General features: G+C 46.5%; 1 protein-coding gene across 4 annotated transcripts in view; it reads left to right on the top strand.

Moving 5' to 3' along the window:
* Nucleotides 1-7,872, top strand: part of LOC307181710 (protein FAM169B-like) — an 84,675-nt gene extending 76,803 nt beyond the window's left edge. For 3 of the 4 annotated variants that reach the window (XM_079912444.1, XM_079912442.1, XM_079912445.1), the window contains 3 exons: nt 390-521; nt 4,883-4,977; nt 6,219-7,872. In XM_079912444.1, coding sequence (XP_079768570.1) covers nt 390-521; nt 4,883-4,977; nt 6,219-6,398 — 407 coding nt within the window. In that variant the 3' untranslated portion in view covers nt 6,399-7,872. The remainder of the gene's footprint in view (nt 1-389; nt 522-4,882; nt 4,978-6,218) is intronic. The other variant, XM_079912443.1, reaches the window with a different exon arrangement.
* Nucleotides 7,873-21,453: the final 13,581 nt, after the last annotated feature.

Genomic DNA, 21,453 nt, shown 5'->3' with positions numbered 1-21,453 from the left:
AAGACACAGTAAGAAGGTACCATCTCCAAGCTGAGGAGAGAGGTCTCAGGAGAAGGCAAGCCTGCCAACACCTCGATCTCAGACTTCCAGCCTCCAGAGCTGCGAGGCAATAAATGTCTATTGTTTAAGGCCCTGGGTGTGTGGTGTTTTGTTGTGGCCGCCTGAGCAGGCTTAATGGGATGGATGAAAGTGGGAGGCAGGTGAGGAGGATGGCGGGCGGGGTGGTGGGGGTTGGCGTGGGCCAGCGGCAGAGCAGAGAGCTGGGGGTGAGCCGGGCCAGGCTGCAGGAAGGACGGAAGTGGCCGTGCCTGGGGACGCAGACGAGGGACGGCGTGTGTGCACCAGGGCTGCGTGGGCCTCCCTGACTCCTGTGTGCAACTTCCCCTCAGTCTGTAGGAAGTTCCTGGCGGCGCATCCAGAGGAGCGGGGGCGCCTGTGGGAGGCGGAGCCCCCAGGAGCCTGGGGCCAGCGAGTCAACATCTGGCTGAAGGTTCAGCTTCAACAGGCAAGGCGTCCAGATTGTGAGTCGGGGTGAAAGCATGCCCTTTGGTCTGGTTTTTTCCAGTGTCGGTAACGGAAGCACAGATTCACTGGTGCGGATCGAGTCAGGCTGCGCAGACGTTCTGTTTGTTGCTGGTGCAGGAATAGAGGAGGGGGTGAAACCCGGGAGGTGGCATCCTGGCCTTCCTCCACCTCCCATCCTGAACGAACCACACCTTCCAGACCCTCTTGCTCAAATAGATCTCCCCCACTTTAGCCAAATCAGAGACTGCCTGGGACTAAGGGTTCCCTGTTTCCAGTCGGAAAGGGTCATTGAAACATGCAAGAGGATTAATTGCCTCTGTCTAGCAGAAGGTCCCTGGAAAGCATTGTTTCCCGTAGGCAATGTGTGCATCTGGTAAAAATTCTAAGACACACGAGGGTTTGCTGGAAGAGCGAGCTCTGTCCCTTCTCCTCCGGGGAGGGTTCACGTGGGTGTGAGGCAGCCCTGTTACAGACACACAGGCCGTCTTCAGCGAGTTTGTGGCGAGTTTTTTTTTTTTTTTTTTTTTTTTTTCGGTAGGCGGGCCTCTCACTGTTGTGGCCTCTCCCGTTGCGGAGCACAGGCTCCGGACGCGTAGGCTCAGCGGCCATGGCTCACGGGCCTAGCTGCTCCGCGGCACGTGGGATCTTCCCAGACCGGGGCACGAACCCATGTCCCCTGCATCGGCAGGCAGACTCTCAACCACTGCGCCACCAGGGAAGCCCTGTGGCAGGTTTTTGATGGATGGTGTCTGTGCCCAGGTGGTGGGTCTGAGGGCCGGAGGGGCAAACAGGGTGGCAGACACACATTGTCTTTAGGTCTCCAGGCTGCTTTCTGTCCGCGTTCCCTCCACCTCTCCCAGGTAGGGGAGGATGGCCTCAGCTGCAGCTGGAGGTGCAGCTGGGGGCAGGGCTGCAGGGGAGATGGGGGCGAGGGAGCGTCTCTTTAGATTCACCGGCCACGATGAAAGCATGGCTGAGGTACCTTCAGGGTCGAGTGCCACTTCCGAGGCTGCAGGCAGCTCATTAGGGGATGCATGGGCAGGCTGAGGTGCCAGGCTTTCTCTTCCCATGGTGACTGATTCCCCTGAGGTGGCGACAGGGGAGAGTGCCTGGGAGTTTATTGATGATGATGGTGATAGGTTTTGCTCCTCTGGTGCCTTTCCGCTAGGAGGCTTAATGGGTCTTTACAGATATTAATGGGGTGACCGGGCACCTGGGAAGGAGGCTGTGGCAGGGCTGTGACTGTGATCCTAATGAGGCAGTTAAGTGACTTGCCCTGTGGCGTAGAAAGTTGGAAATGATGGGAAGCCAGCCAGGGTCCCAGGCCCTTGGCCGACCAGCCGTGTGAGTTTCTCACTGGGCTTCACAAAGGAGCCTGCAGCCCCCATGCCTCCTGGCCTTTGTGGCTTGGATGTTGCACTTCCTTGGCTGGAAATGGAAAACAAAATGGTTTGCCCATCAGAATGTGGAAATCATGTGGAAATTGCATGGGCTGGAGGGGGTTTGCAGGGGAGGACGTTTTTGCATAATTGGGGAGATGGCTTCCTCTGAGGAGAATTCCACTGGGGGTTATTTCAAGAGCTGAGAGAGTTGGTGTGGTCTGGTCAGAGGAAATGAGCTAGAATTCAGATGCCAGCCCTGTCACTTTAACTCACTCTGAGATGCACCAACTCTCTCCTTAAAACGGCAAATGAGGGGACTTTCACAGAGAAGGTTCCAGAAGCATGCTTGAGTCCCTTGAAGGAAGAAGGGTCATCATTATAATTAGGGATATAATTAGATTACCGAGACTATAATTTTTTGAAAAATTCTAAGTTGTGGTCTTTTCACTCCCTGTGTAAATCATGGCTAGTTCCCAGTTTCACCCACACCTCCTGTATCCCCCCAGGGCCAGCAGTCAGGATTTTAATTCACTCGTGAAGGTTTTCCGCCAACCAGCTTCATTTTGTAACAATTTTGTCAGTCGACGCTGACATTCAGGTTTTTTCCAGGCCGGCCGGCTAGTGGGGGCCACAGATGCGATCACAGATTAGCCCAGATGCTCAGCAGTTTCTCTGTTTTTGGTCTGATTCTCTCCTCACGGAAATCAGCAAATGTTAGCCCACTGGGTTTTCCCACCCATCACCAAACAATGCAGATTCTGGAATCTTCTCTTCCTTGGAAATGTCACGAGGCCACTTATTTTAATTTTAGTTTTAATCAGTTATTCTTAGAGTTGCTTTCTTGAATCGTTCTGTTTTTCAAATTCTATCTTTTGTCCCTTTATTTCTGACTATTATTTAGGAGGTTTCCTACAATTTCATGGGCCACAGAAATAGAACTATAAGCCAGAAGCCCGGTGGGGCCCGTTGCTTTTCACATTCTAACTAAGGTGTGGACATATTACAACATTCCACAACATTTCAGCGGGAAATTAACTTCTCCTTTCAAATGTTTTAAAATCTGTTTTTGAAGCAGTGTCATTTGTGGACTGGGGATTTTAGAGTTTGCACGGTCCTGAGTGTTGATAACATCTGTGGCTTATAAAGGCCCTGAAAATATTTACAGGGTTATTCAGACCTTTTGAGAGAAGGAGTTTGTGGGAAACTTTTTTCTTCCTATACTCAGTTACATATGAAGCCTTTGAAACTTGACCAATAGGGTCAGAATTCTGTCCGATGTGACTTCCCCATTAGCTTGCACATGCCTAAGTTTCTTTACTGGGCGGGGCGGGGGGGGGGGGGATGAAATTGAATACGTCAACAGTCGATTTTTTTGTTGTTGTTGTTAACGGAAAAAGTTGCTGGAGGCAGGAAGTAATTGCACACAGATTAAAAAAGAATTTTTTTTTCATTTTTAGGTTATATTTTTGCTTTCTTTCCAGGTGAAGTTTTAATAGATTCAGCTGTCATCCATGGGGAAAATACTTTTCTTCTGTTTGTATTTAATTTTTAAAGCTGGAGGGAATGTACATAAAGAGATGTGAAATATTTGAGCTGAGGAAGTGGGGTCATTTTTCTAAAAGCCTGATGCTTAGCAGACTGCAGCTCTAACTTGTTTCAGCTTGTTCTGGAGAGTCAGGCATTACACAGAGCAGTAGCAAGAGCAAGCATATGGGGGTGAGCCAGGCTGGGAAGGGCAGAGAACAGAACCACCACGCTGGATGGGCTTTTTGGTCTAATGCTGCTCTTTGAAAGGTTGTGTGGCTCCCTCTAGTGGCCACTGTTATCTGCTGCAGCATCGGATGGTAAATCATAGGCATCTGCCTTTGACCTACCTGTGTGACTGCTTCTCAGATTCTCATCCTCGTGAGTCCAAATTATCATTAATTTAAAAAAAAGTATTGCACCTTCATTGCTTAGGAATAAAGTACAAGGGAAAGTTTGATAGCTATTAACATACTTCCATCCATAACACATGACACCAAAGTTTCACACATCAGGAAAGGAAGAAAGTTGATAATGGATTATCTACTTCATTCTCTCATTCATTCATTCACTCACTCATTCAGTTGATTACTGTTAACAGAGCATTTCTCAGCACTGGGAAGTGTCCAGGTGATCCGGATACAGTAGTCAATGAGGCTGGCTGAGAAGTATCTGAGCTCATTTATGAGCTTACGGTTTTTGTGAAGGAAAGTACATGGGCAGCTACTACTGTATTATATAAAATCTTACATATCAGAGAAGGCTAAAGAGGGCTGGCATTTTTAGATGCTTATGATTCAATTTTGCCAAACCAAATTTTCCTCATTTATAGAGTCTGGAAATAAACTTTAAACATTTACTTATATAGGTAACAAGTAATATTCTTTATTCGAAAAATGTGTTTCATTTGTATTTTCATGTGTTTCATTTGTATTTTCAGCTCAAATGGAAAACTGCATATTTTTTTCTTAAAGGATCTGAACTCCTCACCACACCTCCACATATGGATTTTGGGGTGTGGGGAGGTGCACAGTAGGATAAGAAAGTCACCCCCTTCCAAGTTGGTACTGATTTTGTAGGAGCGGGGAGAGAGGCTGAATTAACATGTGTGATTATGGTCTCTCTTGTGAGTAAGAATTCCAGTGAGCAAAGAGGGGGGCCAAGGAATAGAATGGGAGATCTGACTGCATTTAATGCCTGAATAGTTGGGAGAATAGATCAAAATTCCAGCTCAGAAATGCTTGAATAGAACCACTCTCCCAATACCTGGAAGGTTTTCCTGTCCTTGGGGGGCATGTAGCAGGTGTCAGGGTGAAGTCAAAAGGATAGAACTGGGTCGTGGGGTTCCTTGCTTTTGGAAGTGTCCCCATTATATTATTAATCTTTTGACTGTCCAGTCCCTTGGGAGTCACCCCATTTGCTCACCCTACTCTCTTGCTTGGGGAGGGCAGCTCACCCAGGAAATTCCAAGGAGGAAGTGACTGCTCTTGGGTGCACTTCTCAAGACGGTGGACCCGGAATATCCCATAATGGAGAAGACAACAAGGTACAGTGACAAATGTGTGTCATTCTAGGACTAGTCATTGTGTCATGCTCATGAAGTTTCCTAAACACCTCTGCTCTGGGCTCCTCTGGGGCAGTAGGCCCTTGATTTACGCTCAGAATCTCCGAGCTGCAGTGGAAGGAGAGGCCATTGCAATTAGACTTTTCACGGTCCTCTTCTCTAAGCTAGACCAGCTCTGACAAAGCCAAAACTAAACAGAGAACACATGGGAATGAGCCGTAATTTTGCATTGTTAAGGAAATACTGAAAAATCTGAATTTCAGATTCTGTGATGGACCAGTATCTTTCAAGCAGAACTAATGTGTGGACAAATTTATCTTTCTTTCCTTCCCCGCCCCTCAAGCCCAGATGCTAGAAAATGGAATAGGGCATTAGGTTATGAGATGGTTCAGAGCAATGGTAGACAGAACCGCGGGTAAGGATGGTTCCTGAATATTCCTTGCTGGCCTGTTGTCGTCAGTAGTTTATAAGATTTTGGAGTGATACGATTCCATGAGTATTTTCCTGAGGCCAAGCCAGACACTTGTCCACACAAGGTGATTGTGCTGACATCCATTTGCTGGCGTGGAAGGGCCTTTGCTCTGGAATCCCTAAAGAAACGATAATGACATTAAACTCCAAAACTTACAAATGCATTTTGTGGGGAATGCTGCTTATATTGGAAAACAGATGGTTCTGGGATAGAAGACCCAACATCAAAGGCATAAAACATCTCAGAAAGTGCTGGATTATCTTAGAAAAGCTGACTAGTGTCTGACATCAGTTCTAGCCATCTGGCAGAGGAGGGCCTTCCTGTTCCTTGGGTCACAGTGGAAAGATGGGCTGTCAGGCTACTGAACCGAGCGTGTGCTTTGCCTCTTTGCTAATCTCTGACTCTCCTTTTAAACGTTGAAGGCCGTTAGAGGAAGCAGGAGGTGTCCAGTGTGACCTGACGCCTGCGGGCGTGTGTCTGGGGAAGTCTGCGCTTCCCCACTTTTATAGTAGTGCCTCCTTGCCTTGTTCTCTCTTGGATCTCCCCGGGCCAGGACTTCATGTCCCACCACTAAATATATGTTCCCATCAGTAAATCTGTGCTCAGAGCATCTTATGTACAGAACACGGTGTCCCCGCGGCCGGCCTGGTGTGTGAACCTGGCTCGCCTGCTCTGACTCTGAGCTCGCGGTGCGGGGCGCAGCCAGGCCTGTGTTAATTGGGATGCTCTGTTGATTCTTTTCTGGTTTCAGGAGAGGATCAGTGGAGAAGAAGTGGAGAAGAATGATCAAGATTGCGCAGTGACAGAAGCAGCTGGGTGGCTTGCGAGAGCATGCTGGGCTGAGCAGGAGGGGAAGGAAGCCAAGAGGACGGCGGTGGATGCTGGGCTGCCCCCAGGGTCGTGGCGGAAGCACATGCGTCCCAGCTCCTAACCCCTAACTCGCAGAGGCTGAGCTGAGTCCACCGAGAGGCTTGCCTAGGCTCCAGGGGACGTGGGTTTGAGAGCTACCTGCCACTCCATGCTCCTGTCGCTGGGAGCTGGCCTCTGTCCTTGCTGTGCTGTCATTTGAGGAGCAAATGACCACACAGACCTTCCTACCTCAGGCTTGATGTGTGGGCTCAGGTGATGGGAAGCCTGAGAAGCCCCCCATTTAATCCGAAGGTGCTGTACAGGGGCAAGTAATCATTTTCCCACGCTCAGATTTCAGAAGCCCATTCGTTAAACCTAACATGGTTTCTCTTGCTCAGGATGAATTTGTGAAGACTGCACTGGAACCACATGACTACGCCTCTTTCTTCAGCACAAGGAAGCCCAGGGCTGCCCCGTCCACACTGCAGAAATCCCTCTGGGGTTTGCCCATGACAGCTCTGCTGTAACTGCGAGACCCCAGACACCAGAGGGGTTTCCAAGGAGACATGTTTCTTTCTGGAGAAGCTTCAGCCACGTCGGAAGCTCCCTGAGGTCAGGACCAGGCTGCCTGGTGCACATCCAGGCCTCTGGCTCACGTCTGGCTGGTGCAGGAGGCGCTCAGAGTGGACTCCAGGCGGGCACCAGGATCGTAGCAGCACCTACTTCCCAAGGGAACCACCAGAGGGGACTTCAGGCTGATGGCCCTTCTATAGTATTGGTGCCTTCAGCGGACAGGCTTGTGCTAATAAAGGTGACTGTAAAGGTGACATCCTGGCCTGCATGTGACAGCAGCCCCCCTTTCTACATACCTACACAGCCCTGCTCCAGCACGTGCCCAGCCGCCGTCAGGGTTCCTGCCCCCCCAGACCTCAGTGAGGACAGGCGAGGCTGGCCGTGGCAAGTGCTGAAGCCTGTTCACAGGGCAAGGCACAGTCCAGGCAGCTTCACGAGGTCTCAGAGCCTGTCTCCTGAGATCGGGATGGGCTTTCTCCGCAGTCAGCATGGGCTCTCCCAGGGTCAGCAGGATTCTTTCCAGGGAAGGCTGGTCAGGTCGTCCTGGGGCGGGCAACCCAAGTGCCGCCTTGACTTCTGGGGAGTGCAAACCTGATTGTATCACCAAGGACACCCCACCCCCTCTGTGGCTCGACACTGTCTTTGCAGCACTCAGGGCCTGTCACAGAGGGCCCCGCTGACGCCGCACCTGCCTCTGGGCTCGCCCGCCCTGTCTTCTGTTGCCTGGCTGCCTGGGCCTCTCCATCCTCAGACACACCAGGGTCTCACTTAGGGTCTGCTGGGGGTCTTTGCCTTCCCCGCCCTCACCACTCCCTCCTGCACGCATGCATGTGCGCGCGCGCGTGCGCGCGCACACACACACGCACACACACACACGCACACACACGCACACATGTTAGTCAAGCTCATTCCTGCTTACACATCTGGTTTCAGCTCAGGTGTCCTCTCTTTCCCACATGGCCTCTAAGCACTCGTCACTCGCTGGGCCTCCCTGAGCCTCCACCAGGGTCAGCCTGGGGTGGCTGAGTGTCAGCTCCGACCTGGCCCTTGGTAACTGGTGGGGGGTGGATGGTAACATGTCACCTCAGGAGTGAGGGGTGACACCTTCCTTCTGTTCCTCTGCTGCTAGACCCTGGAGAGGTGGGTGGAAGGACAGTTTCAACCTTTTAGGGATTTAGTGAAGTCCATCCTGGAGGCTGGGGGTGGGAAGAAGACGACCGGTGCCGAGTGCTGGCAAGATACTTACTTGCTGCTTCCCTGAGTGGTTAAAGGGTACATGGGGTGGGACCTCTGTTACTTATTTACTCACCCATGTGTCCATCCATCCATCCATCCTCCCACCCATCCATTTCCCTGTCCCTCTCTTGCTCTCTCCCTCCATCTCTCCGCTCATCTTCCCACCCACGAATTTACCCATTTGTTCACATCCATCCATCCATCCATCCATTCATCCATCCATCCATCCATCCATCCATCCATCTATCCATCCTGCTGTACAATAGACATTCAGTATGCTTGCTCAGGGCCAAGCCCTGTGCTGGGCACAGGGGACATACAGATAAGTGAAGCATGGTCCCTGGACTCAAGGAAACTTTTCTGGAAGGGTCCCTCCTGGAATCTTCCAATACGCTTGTCTCTCTTACATTCGTTAGAAAGAGGGATGAGTCCAACTGAACAGAAAGTTTAGAGCTCCGTACGGAGATGTAAAGTCCCCCAGTGCATGTAGGCTCTCTGGGAAGGAGGCACAGTGGTCTCAAGTCTGTAGTGGAGGGGCTGCTGTGTGTGACGTCAGACGTAACCTTTCACACGTGGTGTAGATGTGAGCTGTGAACATTTCGCTGTTTGAGACAAATCACTGGTACTTTCTGTTTATGAGGAAATGAACTGATCAAAGTGGCTCAGGGGTTTGATGAAGTTACTATCAATAAGAGAATCCTCCCAAGGAAGAAAAACTGATGTGTTGATGTAATTCATTTAAAGATGTACGAACAGGGCTTCCCTGGTGGCGCAGTGGTTGAGAGTCCACCTGCCAATGCAGGGGACACGGGTTCGTGCCCCAGTCCGGGAAGATCCCACATGCCACGGAGTGGCTGGGTCCGTGAGCCATGGCCGCTGAGCCTGCGCTCCACAACGGGAGAGGCCACAACAGTGAGAGGCCCGCCTACCGGAAAAAAAAAAAAAAAAAAAAAGATGTACGAACAAACCACGTGGCGTTAGAGAGAAACGTGGAGCTCAGAGCAGCCTCTCCCTGGCAGCACACAGCCCTGTCGGTGTGGGGCTCTGTGCAGGGTTCCTTCCAAGTGGCAGGGGTGCATGAAGACTGTCAGATAGGCTGTGTGCGTGGTGTGTTTTATTTTTATTTTTTAAAAATTTATTTATTTTTTTATTGGAGTATAATTGCTTTACAATGTTGTTTTAGTTTCTGCTATACAATGAAGTGAATCAGCTATATGTATACCTATATCCTCTCCTTCTTGGACCTTGGATCTCCCCTCCCTCCCCCATCCCACCCATCTAGATTGTCACAGAGCACCAAGCTGAGCTTCCTGTGCTTTATAGCATGTTCTCGCTAGCTATCAGTTTTACACATGGTAGTGTATATATGTCAATCCTAATCTCCCAATTTGTCCCACCCTCCCCTTCCCACCCTGTGTCCACACGTCCATTCTCTACGTCTGTATCTCTATTTCTACCCTGCAAATAGGTTCATCTGTACCGTTTTTCTAGATTCCACATATATGCGTTAATATACAATATTTGTTTTTCTCTTTCTGGCTTACTTTGCTCTGTATGACAGACTCTAGGTCCATCACATCTCTACAAATGACCCAATTTCATTCTTTTTTATGGCTAAGTAATATTCCATTGCATATATGTACCACATCTTCTTTATCCATTCATATGTTGATGGACACTTAGGTTGTTTCCATGTCCTGACTATTGTAAATAGTGCTACAATGAACATTGGTGTACATATGTCCTTTTGAATTTTGAATTATGGTTTTCTCAGGGTATATGCCCAGTAGTGGGTTGCTGGGTCATATGATAGTTCTATTTTTAGTTTTTTAAGGAACCTCCATACTGTTCTCCATAGTGGCTGTATCAATTTACATTTCCACCAACAATGTGCTCCCTCTCTAGCATTTACTGTTTGTAGAGTTGTTTTTTTTTCTGTCGGTACGCAGGCCTCTCACTGTTGTGGCCTCTCCCGTTGTGGAGCACAGGCTCCGGATGCCCAGGCTCAGCGGCGATGGCTCATGGGCCCAGCCGCTCCATGGCATGTGGGATCTTCCCGGACCAGGGCACGAACCCGTGTCCCCTGCATTGGCAGGCAGACTCTCAACCACTGCGCCACCAGGGAAGCCCTGTAGATTTTTTGATGATGGCCATTCTGACTGGTGTGAGTTGATACCTCATTGTAGTTTTGATTTGCATTTCTCTAATAATTAGTGATGTTGAGCATCTTTTCATGTGCCTCTTGGCCATCTGTATGTCTTCTTTGGTGACATGTCTATTTAGGTCTTCTGCCCATCTTTTAATTGGGTTGTTTGATTTTTTGATATTGAGCTCCATGAACTGTTTGTATATTTTGGAGATTAATCCTTTGTCAGTTGCTTCATTTGCAAATATTTTCTCCCATTCTGAGGATTGTCTTTTTGTCTTGTTTATGGTTTCCTTTGCTGTGCAAAAGCTTTTAAGTTTAATGAAGTCCCATTTGTTTATTTTTGTCTTTATTTCCATTACTCTAGGATGTGGGTCAAAAAGATCTTGCTGTGGTTTATGTCAAAGAGTGTTTTTCCTATGTTTTCCTCTAAGAGTTTTATAGTGTCCAGTCTTACATTTAGGTCTTTAATCCATTTTGAGTTTATTTTTGTGTACAGTGTTAGGTAGTGCTCTAATTTTATTCTTTTATATGTAGCTGTCCAGTTTTCCCAGCACCACTTATTGAAGAGGCTGTCTTTTCTCCATTGTATGTTCTTGCCTCCTTTGTCATAAATTAGATGACCATATGTGCGTGGGTTTATCTCTGGGCTTTCTATCCTGTACCATTGATCTATATTTCTGTTTTTATGCCAGTACCATACAGTCTTGATTACTGTAGGTTTGTAGTATAGTTTGAAGTCAGGGAGTCTGATTCCTCCAGCTCCGTGTTTCTTTCTCAAGATTGCTTTGGCTATTCGGGGTCTTTTGTGTTTTCATACAAATTGTAAAATTTTTTTTGTTCTAATTCTATGAAGAATTCCATTGGTAATTTGATAGGGATTGCATTGAATCTGTAGATTGCTTTGGGTAGTATTTTCATTTTCACAATATTGATACTTTCAATCCAAGAACATGGTATATTTCTCCATCTGTTTATGTCATCTTTGATTTCTTTCATCAGTGTTTTATAGTTTTCTGAGTATAGATTTTTGCCTCCTTAGGTAGGTTTATTCCTAAGTATTTTATTCTTTTTGTTGTGATGGTAAATGGGATTATTTCCTTAATTTCTCTTTCTGATTTTTCGTTGTTAATGTATAGGAATGCAAGAGATTTCTGTGCATTAATTTTGTATCCTGCAACCTTACCAAATTCATTGATTAGTTCTAGTAGTTTTCTGGTGGCATCCTTAGGATTTTCTATGTATAGTATCATGTCATCTGCAAACAGTGACAGTTTTACTATTTCTTTTCCAATTTGGATTCCTTTTATTTCTTTTTCTTCTCTGATTGCTGTGGCTAAAACTGCCAAAACTATGTTGAATAATAGTGGTGAGAGTGGACATCCTTGTCTTCTTCCTGATCTTAGTGGAAATGCTTTCAGTTTTTCAGCATTGAGAATGATGTTTGCTGTGGGTTTGTCGTATAAGACCTTTATTATGTTGAGGTAGGTTCCCTCTATGCCCATTTTCTGGAGAGTTTTTTCATGAATTGGTGTTGAATTTTGTCAAAAGCTTTTTCTGCATCTATTGAGATGATCATATGTTTTTTATTCCTTAATTTGTTTATATGGTGTGTCACATTGGTTGATTTGCATATATGGAAGAATCCTTGCATTCCTGGGATAAATCCCACCTGATCATGTTGTATGATCCTTTTAATGTGTTGTTGGATTCTGTTTGCTAGTATTTTATTGAGGATTTTTGTGTCTATGTTCATCAGTGATATTTGTCTGGAATATTCTTTTTTTGTGATATCATTATCTGGTTTTGGTATCAGGGTGATGGTGGCCTTGTAGAACGAATTTGGGAGTGTTCCTCCCTCTGCAATTTTTTGGAGAAGTTTCAGAAGGACAGGTGTTAGCTCTCCTCTAAATGTTGGGTAGAATTCGCCTGTGAAGCCATCTGGTCCTGGACTTTTGTTTGTTGGAAGATTTTTTAATTACAGTTTCAATTTCATTACTTGTGATAGGTCTGTTTATATTTTCTAATTCTTCCTGGTTTAGTCTTGAGAGATTGTACCTTTTCAAGAATTTGTCCATTTCTTCCAGGTTGTCCATTTTATTGGCATACAGTTGCCTGTAATAATCACTTATAATCCTTTGTATTTCTGCGGTGTCAGTTGTGATTTCTCCTTTTTCATTTCTAATTTTATTGATTTGTGTCCTCTCCCTTTTGTTCTTGATGAGTCTGGCTAAATGTTTATCAATTTTGTTCATCTTCTCAAGGAACCAACTTTTAGTTTTGTTGATCTTTGCTATTGTTTTCTTGTTTTCTATTTCATTTATTTCTGATATGATCTTTATGATTTCTTTCCTTCTACTGATTTCTGTGCATTAATTTTGTATTTTCTTTGTTCTTCTTTCTCTAGTTGCTTTAGGTGTAAGATTTGATTGTTTATTTGAGATTTTTCTTGTTCTTGAGGTGAGATTGAATTGCTATAAAATTCCCTCTTAGAACTGCTTTTGTTGCATCCTATAGGTTTTGGGTTGTCATTTGTTTCTATGTGTTTTTTAATTTCCTCTTTGATTTCTTCAGTGATCTCTTGATTATTTAGTAGCGCACTGTTCAGTTTCCATGTATTTGTGTTTTTTACAGTTTTTTTTCCTGTAATTGATTTCTAATCTTATAGTGTTGTGGTCAGAAAAGATGCTTGATACAATTTCAGTTTTCTTAAATTTTCTGAGGCTTGATTTGTGACCCAAGATGTGATCTATCCTGGAGAATGTTCTGTGTGCACTTGAGAAGAAAGTGTATTCTGCTACTTTTGGGTGGAATGGCCTATAAATATCAATTAAATCTATCTGATCTGTTGTGTCATTTAAAGCTTGTGTTTATTTATTTATTTTCTGTTTGGATGATCTGTCCATTGGTGTAATCGGGGTGTTAAAGTCCCTTACTATTGTGTTACTGTTGATTTCCCCTTTTATGGTTGTTAGCATTTGCCTTATGTATTAAGCTGCTCCTATGCTGGGGACATAAATATTTATAATTGTTATATCTTCTTCTTGGATTGATCCCTGATTATTATGTAGTGTCCTTCCTTATCTCTTGTAACAGTCTTTATTTTAAATAAAGTCTGTTTTATCTGATACGAGTATTGCTACTCCAGCTTTCTTTTCATTTCCATTTGCATGGAATATCTTTTTCCATCCCCTCACTTTCAGTCTGTATGTGTCCCTAGGTCTGAAGTGGGTCTCTTGTAGACAGCATATGTATGGGTCTTGTTTTTGTATCCATTCAGCCTGTCCGTGTCTTTTTGTTGGAGCATTTAATCCATTTACATTCAAGGTGATTATTGTTATGTTCCTATTACCATTTTCTCAATTGTTTTGGGTTTGTTTTTATGGGTCTTTTCCTTCTCTTGTGTTTCCCGCTTAGAGAAGTTCCTTTTGCATTTGTTGTAGTGCTGGTTTGGTGGTGCTGAATTCTCTTAGCTTTTGCTTGTCTGTAAAGCTTTTGATTTTTTATGTCAAATATGAATGAAATCCTTGCTGGGTAGAGTAATCTTGGTTGTAGGTTTTTCTTCTTCATCACTTTAAGTATATCCTGCCGCTCCCTTCTGGCCTGCAGAGTTTCTGCTGAAAAATCAGCTGATAACCTTATGGGGATTCCCTTGTATGTTATTTTTTTGCTTTTCCTTTGCTGCTTTTAATGTTTTTTCTTTGAATATAATGTTAGTTTGATTAATATGTGTCTTGGTGTGTTTATCCTAGGGATTATCCTGCCTGGGACTCTCTGCGCTTCCTGGGCTTTGGTGGCTGTTTCCTTTCCCACATTAGGGAAGTTTTCTACTATAATCTCTTCGAATATTTTCTCAGACACTTTTTTTTTTTCTATTTTTCTTCTGGAACCCTATAATTTGAATGTTGGTGCGTTTAGTGTTGTCCCAGTGGTTTCTGCGATTGTCTTCAATTCTTTTCACTCTTTTTTCTTTATTCTGCTCCTTGGCAGTTATTTCCACCATTTTGTCTTCCAGCTCACTTATTCGTTCTTTTGACTCAGTTATTCTGTTATTGATTCCTTCTAGTGTATTTTTCATTTCAGTTATTGTGTTGTTCATCTCTGTTTGTTCTTTAGTTCTTCTAGATCTTTGTTAAACATTCCTTGTATTTGCTCAATCTGTGCCTCCATTCTATTTCTGAGATTCTGGATCATCTTTACTATCATTATTCTGAATTCTTTTTCAGGTAGGTTGCCTATTTCCTCTTCTTTTATTTGGTTGTAGGTTTTTACCTTGCTTCTTCATCTGTAACATATTTTTTTGTCATCTAATTTTTTTGTTGTTGTTGGGTGGGATTGTGTTTCTATCTTACTGGTTGTTTGGCCTGAGGCTTCCAGCACTGGAGTTTGTAGGCTGTTGGGTAGAGCTGGGTCTTGGTGCCGAGATGAGGACCTCCAGGAGACCTCACTGTGATGAATATTCCATGGGGTCTGTGGTTCTCTTTTAGTCCAGTGGTTTGGTTCAGACTCAGAGGTCCCACTGCCAGAGCTCAGGCCTGACCCCCGTCTTGTGAACCAAGATCCTGCAAGCCGCATAGGGCGGCCAAAAAAAAAGCAGAACAATAACAGAGTAAAAAATAAAATAAGATTAGAAGACTAACAGTTATGTTAGAAAAAATAAATATAGATGAAACAACAACCAGAAGGTAAAACAGAACCACAATAGCAAAAAAGAGGAAAGCAAAAAAAAGCTGGAAAAGGCCTTGGCTGTGGGGGGCAGGGCTTTGGTGGTGGGCGAGGTCTAAGCTTAGGACCCACATGCAGGAAAAGGCCCTGGGGGTGGGGGTGAGGGGCGGGGCTTAGGCTCAGCACAGCCGGTGGGGCCCACAAGTGCCTCTGGCCTCAGAGGGCTGAGGATCAGGTCCTGGACCCTAGCTGGCTCCCTAGGCCTGAGTGGCCAGGGGAAATGCTAGGCGCATTCCCCCCTGATCCTCCAATCCCAGAGGGCTCCTCTCCATCTGCCTCTCCTCTTCTTCCTCCCCACCCCCCATGCCCCTAGGACCAATGGGGCTGGAGGGGGCCCTGGAAGGCGGAGGACCCGGCCTGGGACCCCAGCAAGCTTCCCGGGGCCTGAGTGGGCAGGGGAAACTAGTTGCATCTCCCTTGATCCTCCGACCCTGGAGGGTCCCTCCCCGGTCGCCGCTTCTCTTCTCCCTGCACACCTCCACAACGCTAGGACCCACACGGCTGTAGGGTACCTTGGAGGGCGGAGGACCTGACCTGGGAGCCCAGCAGGCTTCCCACGGCCTGAGTGGGCGGGGGAAACACCAGCTGCACTTTCCCTGATCCTCTGGTCCTGGTGGGTACCCCCACCTCATCTGCCTCTCCTCCTCTTCCCCCTCCTCTGTCCCTCCTATGCCCCTAGGACCCATGCTGCCAGAGGGGGTCTCGGAGGGTGGAGGACGAGGCCCGGGGCCCCTGCAGGCTTCTCAGGGCCCGAGTGGGCAGGAGAAACGCTAGCCACACACCCCCTGATCCTCTGAGCCTCTGAGGGTCCCCCCAGGTGTGGTAACCCCTCCCTTCTCCCAGCCACCCCTCAGGGGTGCCGGTCCTGTCTGATCTCCACTTCTCCTCCCCCCTCACTCCCCCCCACATCCTACCTGGTCACTCGGGGGTTCCTCCTTTTCCCTTGGGCATCGGAGTCCCCACCTGGTAGATGCCCTAGTTGTGGGGAGACGTGAACTCTGCGTCCTCCCACTCCGCCATCTTGACTCTGCTTCTCTGGTGTGTTGTTTTATTAAATCACCGTTTTAAAATTTATTATTCCATTCCTCCATGTTCTTGCCTGTTATTATATAACAGCTCTGTTGAGATATAATTTACAATCCATCAAGTTTATTTTAAAGTATATACTGTTGTGGTTTCTAGTATGTTTACAGAGTTGTGCAACCACTACCACAGTCAGTACCTCAAAAAGAAACCGTGTACCCGTTAGCAGCCTCTCCCTTTCCACCTACCACCCAGCCCTAGGCAACCACAAATTCTAGTTTCTCTCTCCAGAATTGCCTGTTGTGGACATGTCATAGAAGTGGGATCATACAACGTGTGGTCATTTGCATCTTTTTCTTTTTTTCATTTAGTATAATGTTTTTAAGGTTCATCCATGTCGTAGCATGTATCAGAATAACTGAAGAATATTCCACTGTATGGATATACCACTTTTTAAAAATCCATTTCTTGATTGATGGACTTTTGGGTTGATGTCAGTTTTTCGCAACCATCAATAATGCTGCTATGAACATTGTGTTTTTCTGTGGACATATGCCTTCAATTCTCTTGGGTCTATACCCAAGTGTGGAATTTCAGGTCATATGGTAACTCTATTTTTAACATTTTGAGGAACTGCCAAATTATATTTCAAAGTGATACACCATTTTACATTTCCTCCAGCAATAGGGGAGTGTTCCAGTTTCTCCCCATCCCAGCCAGCACTCTTTGCTTTTGATCTTTGTGATTATGGCCCCACCCTAATGCTTGAGAACTAGTATCTTGTAATGGTTTTCACGTGCATTTCCTTGATGACTAGTGACGTGGAGCAACTTTCCATGTGCTTGTCAGCCCTTTTTATGTCTTCTTTGGAGGAACGTTTATTCAGTTCCTTTGCCCATTTCTTAAGTGGATTGTCTTTTTATTTTTGAGTTGTAATAGTTCTTTATATATTCTGGATACAAGTCTCTTATCACATACATCATTTGCAAATATTGGTATTTTCTCCCATTCCATGGGTTGTCTTTTCACTTTCTTGGTGATGTAATTTGAAGTGCAACATTTTGATGAAGTCCAGTTTATCTGCTTTTCCTTTGGTGGCTTTCTGTGTTGCAGTAGTAATAGTTGTGTTTTATAAATGCATGTCCTTTTATTCCCATCTAAAGGGAGTTAACGGGGAGGAAGTTATTTGACTCTACAATGAATATATATAGAAAAATTCACAGGGAAGTCATTACTTGGAAGAAAGCTATGCCCAGATCCTGGGCCCGTGCCCTGTGGGCTGCTCTACCCCAAACTTAGCATAAGATCCAGAAATCCCACTCTTGGGTATATATGCAAGAGAACTGAAGGCATATGTCCACATAAAAACTTGTACACGTATGTTCATAGCAGCATTGTTGACAATAACCAAAAACTGAAATCAACTAAAAAATCCATCAACTGGCAGTGGGGATAGACAAAATGTCGTATAGCCATACAATGGAATATTCTTCAGCTATAAAAAGGAATGAAGTGCTAATACATGCTACAACATGGATGAACCTTAAAATCCTGCTCAGTAAAGAAAACCAGATGCAAGGTGGGCAGAGGACGTTGGGGACCCAGGGTCATGCAGAAGCTTGCCTTAGGGGTTCAGTGTCTGGCAGCGGTGGTGACACTTATTGCTATGCACTGGACCTCAGACAGATTTTCCCTCAGAGTTTTAGGCTGCCTCAGCATCGGGTATTTTTGAGAAGATTCAGACCTGGATGGGAACCTTAGAACTTGATTTTCCTCGTAATCGATGTCCTGAGCCCTCCTTCTGGCTGGTGGCAGAAAACGGTGATCTTAGATTTGCAGAGAGCGTGGGCAGTTTTCCCAGGGAGATACCCACGGCGGCCACACGATGGCAGCCTTGCACAAACCAAAGCCCGCTCAGCCCAGGCGGCAGGCAGCCCTTGGTGTGTGTCCCCAGGCAGCGGACCCAGCCTGCCTCCTGTAGAATCCGCGGACGCCCAGCCTGGGTGGGTATCTTTAATCGCAGCTGGAAACTCGGTACTTTACAAGGGAAAGAAACAGCCGTGCAAACTGCTCATGCCTGCCTCTGTTGATCGGTTTCAGCATGGAACTAGTTCCCCCCTCCCCCTACCCCGCTCCGCCTCTCTGGCATTTCAGTGTGCAACAAGACGGATAATAAGTTAGACTTATTCTTGAGAGAGCTCAAATCTCTATTCCTTTCTTTCTTTTAAGGAAAAAATGTTTATCTTTCATTGTGAGTCCAGGAGTGCAGACAGATTTCAAAGTTTCCTAATTTCTTCACTCACCCGGTAGGCCTGCCAGCAAAAAAATAGGACCTGGAGCTGCCAACCCACTAAAATTCACCCTACCTCCCTCCGCCACAGGTTGAAAGAGGAGGCTGTGAGGCTCACCTGCTCCCCGGGTAGCTCACAGGGTGAGCGTTTGGGCAATGCTGCGGTTAAAGGGAGAGAATGAAAAATGTTGGGTGGGGCTTCCCTGGTAGCACAATGGTTGAGAGTCCGCCTGCCTATGCAGGGAACGTGGGTTCGTGCCCCGGTCCAGGAAGATCCCACATGCCACAGAGCGGCTGGGCCCGTGAGCCATGGCCGTTGAGCGTGCACGTCCGGAGCCTGTGCTGCACAACGGAAGAGGCCACAACAGTGAGAGGCCCACATACCGCAAAAAAAAAGAAGAAAAAAATGTTGGGTGAACACTGAACCATCTGTGGAGGTCTAGTGTGCTCCCAGCAAAGGGAATTGTTCCCTCTCGGTTTTCATGCACCCGCATATGGGATTCACACTGTTCCCATCAGCACTGGGTGCAGAGAAACAGGGAGATCATTCCATTAAGCTCTCTTTTAAAAAAAAAAAAACAGCTTACTGAGATATAATTGATATACAGTAAACTGCACATACTTATTGTATATAATTCGGTTAGTTTGGACATATGCACACACCCGTGAAGCCGTCACCACCATATCAAGGTAATGGACATGTCCATCACCTCCAAACATTTCCTGTGTCCCTTTTTTTTGGGGAGGGGTAAGAAGATTTAACAGGAGATACGCCCTCTTCATCAATTTTTAAGTGCATAATACGCTAGTCATGACTGCAGGCGCTGCTGCATGTTAGCTCTCTGGAATGTGTTCATCTTATGTAACTGAAACTTTATATCAATTGAACAACAGCTCCTGCATCCCCCACTCCCCTGGCCCCTGGTAACCACCATTCAATTTTCTACTTCTATGAGTTTGACTATTTTAGGTACCTCATGTAAGTGGAATCATGCAATATTTTTCATTCTGTGTCCAGCTTATTTCACTCAGCGTAATGTTCTCCAGTTTCATCCGTGTTGTCACCAATGGCAGGATTTCCTTCTTTTTCAAGGCTGAAGAATATTCCATTGCATGGAGAGACCTGCAAGATGGCGGAAGAGTAAGACGTGGAGATCCCCTTCCTCCCCACAAATACCTCAGAAATACATCGATATGTGGAACACCTCCTACAGAACACCTACTGAACGCTGGCAGAAGACCCCAGACTTCCCAAAAGGCAAGAAACTCCCCACGTACCTGGGTAGGGCAAAAGAAAAAAGAAAAGACAGAGATAAAAGGATAAGAACGGGACCTGCACCAGTGGGAGGGAGTTGTGAAGGAGGAAAGGTTTCCACACACTAGGAAGCCGCTTCGCCGTCGGAGATGGACGGGGGGATGGTGGGGTGGAGGGAAGCTTCGGAGCCATGGAGGAGAGCACAGCAACAGGGGTGCGGAGGGCAAAGCAGAGATTCCTGCACAGAGGATCGGTGCTGACCGGCACTCACCAGCCTGAGAGGCTTGTCGGCTCACCTGCGGAGACGGGTGGGGGCTGGAGCTGAGGCTCGGGCTTCGGAAGTCAGATCCCAGGGAGAGGACTGGGGGTGGCTGCGTGAACACAGCCTGAAGCGGGCTAGTGTGCCACAGCTAGCTGGGAGGGAGTCCAGGAAAAAGTCTGGACCTGCCTAAGAGGCAAGAGACCAATGTTTCGGGGTGAGCCAGGAGAGGGGATTCAGAGCATGGCCTAAATGAGCTCCAGAGATGGGCATGAGCTGCGGCTATCAGTGTGGACAACAGACATGGGAATGAAATGCTAAGGCTGCTGCTGCAGCCACCAAGAAGCCTGTGTGCAAGCACAGGTCACTGTCCACACCTCCCCTCCCAGGAGGCTGTTCAGCCCACCACTGCAAGGGTCCCGTGATCCAGGGACAACTTCCCCAGGAGAACACATGTCACACCTCAGGCTGTTGCAATGTCACGCCAACCTCTGCCACCGCAGGCTCGTCCTGCACACTGTACCCCTCCCTACCCCCAGCATGAGTGACCCAGAGCCCCCGAATCAGCTTCTCCTTTAACCCCCGTCCTGTCTGGGTGGGAACAGATGCCCTCAGGCAACCTACACACAGAGGTGGGGCCAATCCAAAGCTGAACCCTGGGAGCTGTGCAAACAAAGAAGAGACAGGGAAATTTCTCCCAGCAGCCTCAGGAGCAGTGGATTAAATCTCCACAATCAACTTGACGTACCCTGCGTCTGTGGAATACCTGAATAGACAATGAATCATCCCAAAATTGAGGCGGTGGACTTTGGGAGCAATGATATATATATATATTTTTTCCTTTTTCTCTTTTTGTGAGTGTGTATATGTATGTTTCTTTGTGTGATTTTGTCTGTATAGCTTTGCTTTTACCATTTGTCCTAGGGTTCTGTCTGTCTTTTTTTTTTTAGTATAGTTTTTAGCGCTTGTTATCATTGGTGGATTTGTTTTTGGTTTGGCTGCTCTCTTCTTCCTGTCTTTTTCTTTTTTTATTACTTTTTAATTTTATTATTTTTAATAATTTTTTATTTTAATAAATTTATTTCCTTTTTTTTTCCTTTCTTTCTTTTTTTCTCCCTTTTCTTCTGAGCCATGTGGCTGACAGGGTCTTGGTCCTCCGACCGGATGTCAGGCCTGTGTTTCTGAGGTGGGAGAGCTAAGTTCAGGACATTGGTCCACCAGAGACCTCCTGGCTCCACATAATATCAAACGGCAAAAGCTCTCCCATAGATCTCCATCTCAACGCTAAGACCCAGCTCCACTCAACAACCAGCAAGCTATAGCTCTGGACACCCTATGCCAAACAATTAGCAAGACAGGAACACAACCCCACCCATTAGCAGAGAGGCTACCTAAAATCATAATAAGGTCACAGACACCCCAAAACATACCACCGGCCACGGTCCTGCCCACCAGAAAGACAATATCCAGCCTCATCCACCAGAACACAGGCACCAGTCCCCTCCACCAGGAAGCCTAAACAACCCACTGAACCAACCTTAGCCACTGGGGGCAGACACCGAAAACAACAGGAACTGTGAACCTGCAGCCTGTGAAAAGGAGACCCCAAACACAGCAAGTTAAGTAAAAT

The sequence above is a fragment of the Stenella coeruleoalba genome (genome assembly GCF_951394435.1).
Source record: "Stenella coeruleoalba genome assembly, chromosome: 2".
NCBI lineage: Eukaryota > Metazoa > Chordata > Mammalia > Artiodactyla > Delphinidae > Stenella > Stenella coeruleoalba.
This window is presented reverse-complemented; position numbering and strand designations above follow the sequence as displayed.